At 31.7% G+C, this 11166-nt stretch overlaps 1 protein-coding gene across 1 annotated transcript in view; it reads right to left on the bottom strand.

The window, feature by feature from the left end:
* LOC106473642 (cytoplasmic dynein 2 heavy chain 1-like) overlaps window positions 1-11166 on the bottom strand; it is a gene marked incomplete at its 3' end in the record, with an annotated part of 44873 nt that overhangs the window by 32163 nt on the left and 1544 nt on the right. The window contains exons 2-7 of the mRNA XM_022402048.1: window positions 10148-10282; window positions 7704-7936; window positions 6012-6234; window positions 4091-4233; window positions 1328-1567; window positions 233-370 (exon numbers count right to left, since the gene is read on the bottom strand). Of these exons, the coding sequence (XP_022257756.1) occupies window positions 233-370; window positions 1328-1567; window positions 4091-4233; window positions 6012-6234; window positions 7704-7936; window positions 10148-10282 (1112 nt within the window). The remainder of the gene's footprint in view (window positions 1-232; window positions 371-1327; window positions 1568-4090; window positions 4234-6011; window positions 6235-7703; window positions 7937-10147; window positions 10283-11166) is intronic.

Here is an 11166-nt window from a genome sequence, read left to right as displayed (position 1 = left end):
GACCGTTAAATTATAATGCCCCCACGGCTGAAAGGGCGAGCATGTTTTGGTGTGACAGGGATTCGAACCCGCGACCCTCAGATTGCGAGTCGAGCGCCCTAACCACCTAGTCATGGCTTATGTAGTATAATTATTTCCATGAAACACTAGTTTCAAATATTTTTTCACTATAGATAGATAGTAATATGATTAAACTTGTTTATATAAGAAACAAGCAGGATTTGTCACTTACAGTCATGCTGGTTGTGATCTGTTGCAGAGCTTTGTCAGCTTCAGCCTGTTTCTCAGCAAGTAGCTGACTTTGTTCTCCAGCTTCTGATTTCAACTTATCCACTAAAGCTTTAGCTTCATTCAACTTGGATACACCAGCCTGAGAGACAGCATATTTATATGTAGGTACTAAATAATATTTCACACCTTACAAAATCACACAACAGCATTAGCAAAATAATAATTTAATAATCAAATTAGTTAGGGCATTACAGTAAATAGAATGTATTCTCCTCCATCACCAGCGATAGAACTTTTACAATAAAGCATTAAAAGAATAGAAATTACACTTACTGGTTTTGTTTACATATGAAGCACAATCTCAAGTTCCAATCTTTGAAAATAAATTATGTGGGTGCATGTTTAGGAAAAGTACTACACAACCAACACCTACAATATATCATTGTCTAAAACTGTCTTTAACTTTTAGTTTCTGCTACATGTGTAGGAAACATACTCTCACAGAACCATGCAACATGATTAAAGATACAACCAATACCTACAATACATCATTGTCTAAAACTGTCTTTAACTTTTAGTTTCTGCTACATGTGTAGGAAACATACTCTCACAGAACCATGCAACATGATTAATGGTACAACCAACACCTACAATACATCATTGTCTAAAACTGTCTTTAAACCTACACATGTAGCAGAAACTAAAAAAACATACTCTCACAGAACCATGCAACATGATTAATGGTACAACCAACACCTATAATATATCATTGTCTAAAACTGTCTTTAACTTTTAGTTTCTGCTACATGTGTAGGAAACGTACTCTCACAGAACCATGCAACATGATTAATGATACAACCAACACCTACAATATATCATTGTCTAAAACTGTCTTTAACTTTTAGTTTCTGCTACATGTGTAGGAAACGTACTCTCACAGAACCGTGCAATATGATTAATCATACATATACAGCATACTACTCTCTAAAACAGACAAAATTTGATAACTTTGTTCATTATCTGTTAATCTATGACACTATAAAGAACAGTTTTTGCAACTGAACATGTTGTAAGTAATAACAGATAATTTTTTTACCTGCAAATGATGCTTTCTTTTTTCAATTCCAGTTTTCTTCCTAGAATAGACGGCTTGGTAATTGTGAATAAAAGAAACATAGCGACGTGGAACGGAAAGGTTACTCTTACAGTTCTCATGGATTCGAAGAAATCCATTTAACAAAGCATCTCCTCCTGCTATTGGCTGATCAGCACTTTTATTTCGACCAATAGAACTTCCTTCATCTTGAACAACTTTCTTCAAGAACATTGATGGTATCTAGAAAGTTTATATTAAAATATATCTATAGCTGTCCTGCTGCATATTATAAACCAAGATAGAAAATGCAGAAATTAATTTAATAAAATATATATATATCAGATTTTTGCACATTTTGAAGGTTAGGTGTCTAAGTAAAGGATTATGTTTATTGTAGTATATTTCTCTAGATAAATAACAAAAACAAGTTTTGAATGAAATGTATTTATTGCAAAGATATAAATAATACATACTTGTTTAATTAAATTATGTGTTTCTTATACAGATAGCTTCAATAGCATTTTCAACCTGAAACATTTTGAAACAGCTTCAATTGCAAGGCCAGAGATCCAGGTATAGCCATCAATAATTTAGACTATCTAAGAAGAGAGAGCCAGCAACAATTCACACCTACATGACTACTGTTAAGACCAAGTTAGAGATCCAGGTATAACCATCAATAATTTAGATTACCAAATAAGAGAGTCAGCAACAATTCATACCTACATGACTACTGTTAAGACCAAGTTAAAGATCCAGGTATAACCATCAATAATTTAGATTACCAAATAAGAGAGTCAGCAACAATTCATACCTACATGACTACTGTTAATGCCAGGCCAGAGTTCCATGTATAGCCATCAATAATTTAGATTACTAAACAAGAGAGAGAGTCAGCAACAATTCACACCTACATGACTACTGTTAAGACCAAGTTAAAGATCCAGGTATAACCATCAATAATTTAGATTACCAAATAAGAGAGTCAGCAACAATTCATACCTACATGACTACTGTTAAGACCAAGTTAGAGATCCAGGTATAACCATCAATAATTTAGATTACCAAATAAGAGAGTCAGCAACAATTCACACCTACATGACTACTGTTAAGGCCAAGTCAGAGATCCAGGTATAGCCATCAATAATTTAGATTACCTAAGAAGAGAGATTCAGCAAAAAATCACAACTACATGACCAGTGTTAAGGTCAGGTCAGAGTTCAAGGTGTAACCATCAATAATGTCAATTACCAAATAAGAGAGAGTCAGCAACAATTCACACCTACATGACTACTGTTAAAGCTAAGTCAGAGTTCCAGGTATAGCCATCAATAATTTAAACCAGCTAATGAAAAATTCAGCATGCTGACATGGCTAATGTTAACCAAACAGTGGGATTATCTTCACTATCAGTTAAAAGTGCCTCAATACCATCTACATATATTGGTAACAACTACTTATATTTCTTTAATTAAGCAGAGAAGCATTTGTGGCTCACACACCTACATATACATATATTGATATCATTGTAAGAGTTACTTTTATCTTATTAAGTAAAGTGTTTAGCTCTTTGAACACCAACCTACCTAGCTTCTTTTATCTAATGAAATAGAGAAGTTTATGGGCTACAGCATATTTCTTTGAGAGGAACGTAAAAAGTATTTTTTTTATTATAAAGTTGATATAAAGTCTACACATAACATCATTACAGAAATGGAATGTAAGAACTATTCTATTTCTGTAATGATGTTATGTGTAGACTTTATATCAATTTCATAATAAAACGAATGTAAGAACTATTTTATTTCTGTAATGATGTTATGTGTATACTTTATATCAACTTCATAATAAAAGGAATGTAAGAACTATTTTATTTCTGTAATGATGTTATGTGTAGACTTTATATCAACTTCATCATAAAAGGAATGTAAGAACTATTTTATTTCTGTAATGATGTTATGTGTAGACTTTATATTGTATTGAACTTTACAATAAAAGGAATGTAATAACTATTTTATTTCTATAATGATGTTATGTGTAGACTTTATATCAACTTTATAATAAAACGAATGTAAGAACTATTTTATTTCTGTAATGATGTTATGTGTAGACTTTATATCAACTTCATAATAAAAGGAATGTAAGAACTATTTTATTTCTGTAATGATGTTATGTGTAGACTTTATATCAACTTTATAATAAAAGGAATGTAAGAACTATTTTATTTCTGTAATGATGTTATGTGTAGACTTTATATCAACTTTATAATAAAAGGAATGTAATGACTATTTTATTTCTGTAATGATGTTATGTGTATACTTTATATCAATTTCATAATAAAAGGAATGTAATAACTAATTTACTTCTGTAATGATGTTATGTGTAGACTTTATATCAACTTCATAATAAAAGGAATGTAGAACTATTTTATTTCTGTAATGATGTTATGTGTAGACTTTATATCAATTTCATAATAAAAGGAATGTAAGAACTATTTTATTTCTGTAATGATGTTATGTGTAGACTTTATATCAACTTTATAATAAAAGGAATGTAAGAACTATTTTATTTCTGTAATGATGTTATGTGTAGACTTTATATCAACTTCATGATAAAAGGAATGTAAGAACTATCCTAGTTTGATTAAAAGCTTCAACTCCAAAAATCATTTGTACCATCTGTAAAAGAATCGCCAAAAAAATTCATAACATTTCGAGTCTTTGATGTTTAAAAGAAATCTGCACACACACTTTTTTATAATACCTGTCTCATACTGTCTCTACTCCACCCTCTCCACCACTGAACACTGCAACACTTGTAGAATGATGGATTACTTTCACAGTTAACAGTAAAAGTTGGATCGGAAAAGTTCATCACAAGGACAATATGAATGTTTTGCTGTACCCCTGAAAGAAATAAAAATAATGTGTCTGTTCCTCTAAATATTCATCATTAATTTGTGCAACTTACAAAATGTTCAAATTTCTTTAACCGCCTAATGAATGAAGAAAAGAATATCAAATATTTTATGACATGTTATATTTTTAAAACTTATAAGATGATAATAAAATTACAAAAACAGCCATACACTAATTCAAACAGTTTTTCCTGCCGAAAGATACAAGACAGTTGAATAATGTGCCAACATTTATTATTTTCTCCATTATACTTGAATACCGTTACCTATGTTAAAATGTTCAAGTCAAGTATTGCTAAAATAAGTATGTAATTCCCCATTTTCAAAGTCCCCAATCCACGACATACAAAGTTTGTTTGGCCAATAGTGAGTGAGAAAGATCATAATGGGACATGAAAAGAATTTCTATGATGTACATGATAAACCAAAGTAATACACAGAAGCAGGACAGATAATAATGATAAACCAAAGTATTACACAAAAGCGGGACATACAGTGATGATAAACCAAAGTATTACACAAAAGCAGGACATACAGTAATGATAAACCAAAGTATTACACAAAAGCAGGACATACAGTAATGATAAACCAAAGTATTACACAAAAGAGGGACATACAGTGATGATAAACCAAAGTATTACATAGAAGTAGGACATACAGTAATGATAAACCAAAGTATTACAAAGAAGTAGTACGGATAATAATGATAAACCAAAGTATTACACAGAAGCAGGACAGATAATAATGATAAACCAAAGTATTACACAGAAGCAGGACAGAGAGTAATGATAAACCAAAGTATTACACAGAAGCAGGACAGATAATAACAATAATTAATGGCAGTATTAGAGAGAAGCAGAATAGATGATAATGATTACTTGCAGTATTAGACAGATGGAGCATAGATAATAATGATTACTTGCAGTATTAGACAGATGCAGGACAGATGATAATGATTACTTGCAGTATTAGACAGATGTAGGACAGATAATAATGATTACTTGCAGTATTAGACAGATGCAGGACAGATAATAATGATTACTTGCAGTATTAGACAGATGCAGGACAGATGATAATGATTACTTGCAGTATTAGACAGATGCAGGACAGATAATAATGATTACTTGCAGTATTAGACAGATGCAGGACAGATAATAATGATTAATTGCAGTATTAGACAGATGTAGGACAGATAATAATGATTACTTGCAGTATTAGACAGATGCGGGACAGATAATAATGATTAATTGCAGTATTAGACAGATGCAGGACAGATGATAATGATTAATTGCAGTATTAGACAGATGCAGGACAGATGATAATGATTAATTGCAGTATTAGACAGATGCAGGACAGATGATAATGATTAATTGCAGTATTAGACAGATGCAGGACAGATAATAATGATTACTTGCAGTATTAGACAGATGCAGGACAGATAATAATGATTACTTGCAGTATTAGACAGATGCAGGACAGATATAATGATTACTTGCAGTATTAGACAGATAATCATGATTAATTTAATTATTATATAGAAACAGAATGTGAAATTCTCATCAGCAGGGATTCTACTGTCAGTGGCATCATATAAAATAAAGGATGTTTAGTAACCAAACAATGACCAGTCTACAAACAAGTCAGTAATTTGAGGTTTAAGATGCAGCTTTATTTAAGATATAAGAACTTCCTAATGTTACAAACAATTATTATGTACTTGTTATTGAAAATTGTGCAATGCCTTTATAGATTGTTTTTAAAACTTACGCTTTGCGAAATAACTGTATATGGATCCACGGAATCCTTCTTGTGAAGATTTGTCTCTCAGAGGACCCAGGAGAGGTTCCATTTCTTCAGGAGCATAGAGTCCAGGGATTTCTCCAGCAGCTAATATACTATTCACCAGCTCTAGAAACTGGGAGTCTATCAAATGGTGATCTTCCAAAATCATCACGACTTGGTGACCATCAATACCAGCCACCTGAAACAGCTGTTCATAGAAGATCGGTACTGTAAGTACACCATTCCATAAATATTGGAAATCATTTTGTTAATAGGAAAGCTGAACTAAGCAAACGTTTAAATTTCTTATCTGTTTTTGTTTTATATCTGTTCTATAATTAGATGTTAACAGGACAGATGAGTTAAACAAAGTTTTTGTTTTATATCTGTTCTATAATTAGATGATAACAGGACAGATGAGTTAAACAAAGTTTTTGTTTTATATCTGTTCTATAAATAGATGATAACAGGACAGATGAGTTAAGCACAAGTTTTTATATTTGTTCTCTAAGTAAATTAGTATTACTTGATAAACTTGAGTAAAACAAAAAAACAAATGTCAAGAACACTGGATTTTATATTTATTCTCTAAGTAAATTAGTATTACTTGATAAATCTCAGTAAAACAAAGAAACAAATGTCAATATCATGAACTGGATGCATTAAAATTCTTCAACACTGGTTTTGTTGCTATTAACAGTAATTTGGTCAATGTTGTCACTTTTAATTAGAATACTTGCTCTTTTTAAAAGAAATCTCCTAGCAAGATATAATTAAAAATGGGATATTTAATGCAAACATCATCTCTGGCTTTAAAGAAACTTTACATAAACATAAATCATATAATAAATACATAAGATTCATTTACATGCCTATCAGTTTTATACTAATCTGTAAAAATATGTTATGTAACTAACTTTTTGTAAATAATTTGTTGCTTTCACAACTTTACCCTAAAATTATAAAAAATGTTATGACGTCAGAAACACTGAATGAAAACCACTGAACATATAAGAAACCCAAACTGCAGTTTCTAAGTTCCTTTGTTCTTATTTAGTAGCAACTCTGAACATATAGACAATTATTACAAAAGGCACAGAAAAAATGGAATCTCAACTGGTCAAAATTAATTTTATTGTCTGAGTTTCATATTAAATTGTGCTCTATGTTAAAGACATTATCTACCTGTTCCTTATAACATATTCTAATTTCTTTGTTCCAACATATAGATGAACTACCTTAAATTGTGCTCTGTGTTTTTAAACATTATCTACCTGTTCCTGATAACATATTCTAATTTCTTTGCTCCAACATATAGACGAACTACCTTAAATTGTGCTCTGTGTTTAAGACATTATCTACCTGTTCCTTATAATATATTCTAATTTCTTTGCTCCAACATATAGATGAACTACCTTAAATTGTGCTCTGTGTTTAAGACATTATCTACCTGTTCCTTATAACATATTCCTATAGATGAACCACCTAAACTATGATGGTCATAATTAAAAAGATTATGTTTTCAAAATAAAATTAAATCATGAATTTTTAAAGTTTTTTTCAAAAATAAATCACTAGGAAACTGAGTGATTACTTTATCATGTGAAATCTTGATGCAGTTTTTAAAACCATTAGTACGAAACCAACATCATGCTATATTTCCTATCAAGCACTTACTGACTTTAAGTCATTCTTGAACTGTTTAACACCATAATTACGACTAATTTTGGGAGAAAACAAAGTTGCTTGATGCATGTGGGCAACAACTGAAGCGGCAAGTCTTCGGCCCACACCACTGACACCTGCCAATAGAAGTGACCCTCCAGGAGATGTAAGTACTCGGTCAACCTTGGCAATTTGGTCAAGCACTTCTCGAAACACTACGACATTTACGTCCTGAACTTCATGACCTAAAAGATAAAATAATCTAGAAAGTATTTTCAAATAAACCACCACAAAAAGACCTTAAGCCACTTGTGATTAATGATTAACACTCCACCTCATATATATTTTCACAGAAACAAGATCATCATATTTAAATTTATATTTTTAGATTTCAAACCACTTTTCAATAATTCTGTGTGTATATTCACTTCATGGTTAGAGATTAAAAGAAAGAATAAGTATCAATTTACGAGACAAAAATTAAACTTTAATTTCTAAATTTTCTGTATACAAATATTCTACTAAAAGCATATTACTTCAATTAATATTTTATAATCATTTCAGACTTCTTCACTTACTAGTATAAAAACAATAGAGAAAAACTAGAAATCTGGCTCTAACTCAGCTTTACATCACACTCTTTTCAATTCAGTTGTACATAAACAATAACATTACACTATAACTCATATTTAAATACCTACGTTAAAAGAGTGTTCTTAGTAAAAAACTTTTTATCTTGTACAAGTTATGATAAATCAGGCTATGTTTCTCTCCATATTTTTTCCACTAAGTTAATCTAAAGAACCTTTTATGGTTTCTTTTTGAATTTCCAGCTGATACTGACCCTATAACATGAGTCAACTCTTTAAAAAACATGTTTTTAGTCAGCTACTTTTGCTAACCGGTCAGTAACTAACTGAATGTTTCCTGTCCAAAACAACAACGTGAGGCTAACAGTTCTTTCACTGGGATATACAGGTATAGAAAAGAAAAAAGACACAATGTCAAATAGACATATAATTTACAAGCACAAGAATGGAACAGTAGACAGACTCAGTCACACACACAAGAACACAATATAACTGTCCCATGGAACAGTAGACAGACTCAGTCACACACACAAGAACACAATATAACTGTCCCATGGAACAGTGGAAAGACTCAGTCACACACACAAGAACACAATATAACTGTCCCATGGAACAGTGGAAAGACTCAGTCACACACAAGAACACAATATAACTGTCCCATGGAACAGTGGAAAGACTCAGTCACACACAAGAACACAATATAACTGTCCCATGGAACAGTGGAAAGACTCAGTCACACACAAGAACACAATATAACTGTCCCATGGAACAGTAGACAGACTCAGTAACACACACAAGAACACAATATAACTGTCCCATGGAACAGTAGACAGACTCAGTCACATACACAAGAACAAAATATAACTGTCCCATGGAACAGTAGACAGACTCAGTCACACACACAAGAACAAAATATAACTGTCCCATGGAACAGTAGACAGACTCAGTCACACACACACAAGAACACAATATAACTGTCCCATGGAACAGTAGACAGACTCAGTCACACACACACACGCACACACAAGAACACAATATAACTGTCCCACGGAACAGTAGACAGACTCAGTCACACACACACACAAGAACACAATATAACTGTCCCATGGAACAGTAGACAGACTCATTCACACATACACACAAGAACACAATATAACTGTCCCATGGAACAGTGGACAGACTCAGTCACACACCACACACACAAGGTCACAATACAATGTTCCCATGGAACAGTGGACAGACTCAGTCACACACCACACACACAAGAACACAATATAACTGTCCCATGAAAGAGTGGACAGATTCAGAACTTGTTAATCTGACTTGACACCACAGAGTACTAGATTCAGGACTTGTTAATCTGACTTGACACCACAGAGTACTAGATTCAGGACTTGTTAATCTGACTTGACACTACAGAGTACTAGATTCAGGACTTGTTAATCTGACTTGACACCACAGAGTACTAAAGTCAGGACTTGTTAATCTGACTTGACACCACAGGTTACTAGATTCAGGACTTATTAATCTGACTTGACACCACAGGTTACTAGATTCAGGACTTATTAATCTGACTTGACACCACAGAGTACTAGATTCAGGACTTGTTAATCTGACTTAACATCTTTTTTATTTCATGAGTTTCCAACAAGCAACAGGACCCCATAGGTGACAGAGTAATAAAGTATTATTTTTCTTATATAATATTTTGTTTGTCATAAAATCTTCCATTCTCAAAGTAAACAACTTAGAGAAACATAAATATAAGGTCATACTCAGATTAACAATATTAATTTCAAAAAATTCTTTGGATACGAACTAGCATTCTTATTGCAAACAACATTAAATATTCAAATAGTTTCTTACTGAAAGTCCTTATGGCTTTCTCTACAGAGGTTTCCCAGTCTGAGTAATTAAGTTTTCCAAGAGGTTTTCCAAATGCTGGGAGAGGTCCTTGTTGACTAGAAAATCCTGAACAACCCACTGTTACGTAGTAAATTCCTAGTTGTACAAAATTAGACCTGTTACATACTAAAAATACATCTCAAAGCATTTTGCAACAAAATTTTAAGTATTAAAACTAATTCAAACTTTAAACTTAAATATTTATTTAACCTTCTTTAAACTTAAATATTACACTTAACATTGTTAGCAACAAAACAAAATGTTATTTTATGCATTTAACTTAACATTGCTAGCAGCAACAACAAAATGTTATTTTAAATGTTACAATTAATGTTACTAGTAACAACAAAACATACAACATTTCAACATCAGCACATGATGATGAAAGGCTGTACACTTGTAGTAAGGTTTCTTTCACAACCCATTCGAGCCATCTACAAACTTTAAAATGTTATTTTACATGTTACACTTAACTCTGGTTTAAACTAATCTACTGTAATTAGATAACGTTTTGTTTTAAGAAGACATCTGACAATCAAAGAATTCAATTACCAAAATATACCAGTTTAAGAAAAGGAATCAGTCAGAAAAGGTTAAAGATTTGTTAAAAAGTTTATACAGCTGTATTGCTGTCTTTGTTATTATACATCAAAACCATGAGGGGTACAAACTGGCTTAAATAATATATATATATATGTAGACAGTAATGGTGTAAGTATTCAGTAAATACCTTCTTGCATGTGTATTTGAAACTAAATGTTAATAAGAATTCAGTAAATACCTTCTAGCATGTGTACTTGAAACTAAATGTTAGTAGAAATCCAGTAAATAACTTCTAGCATGTGTATTTGAAACTAAATGTTAGTAAGAATTCAGTAAATACCTTCTAGCATGTGTACTTGAAACTAAAAGTTAGTATGTATTCAGTAAATACCTTCTAGCATGTGTACTTGAAACTAAATGTTAATAAGAATTCAGTA

The sequence above is a fragment of the Limulus polyphemus genome, unplaced genomic scaffold (genome assembly GCF_000517525.1).
Source record: "Limulus polyphemus unplaced genomic scaffold, Limulus_polyphemus-2.1.2 Scaffold6361, whole genome shotgun sequence".
Lineage (NCBI taxonomy): Eukaryota > Metazoa > Arthropoda > Merostomata > Xiphosura > Limulidae > Limulus > Limulus polyphemus.
Note: the sequence above shows the minus strand (reverse complement) of the source record. Positions and strands in the feature narration are given on the sequence as shown.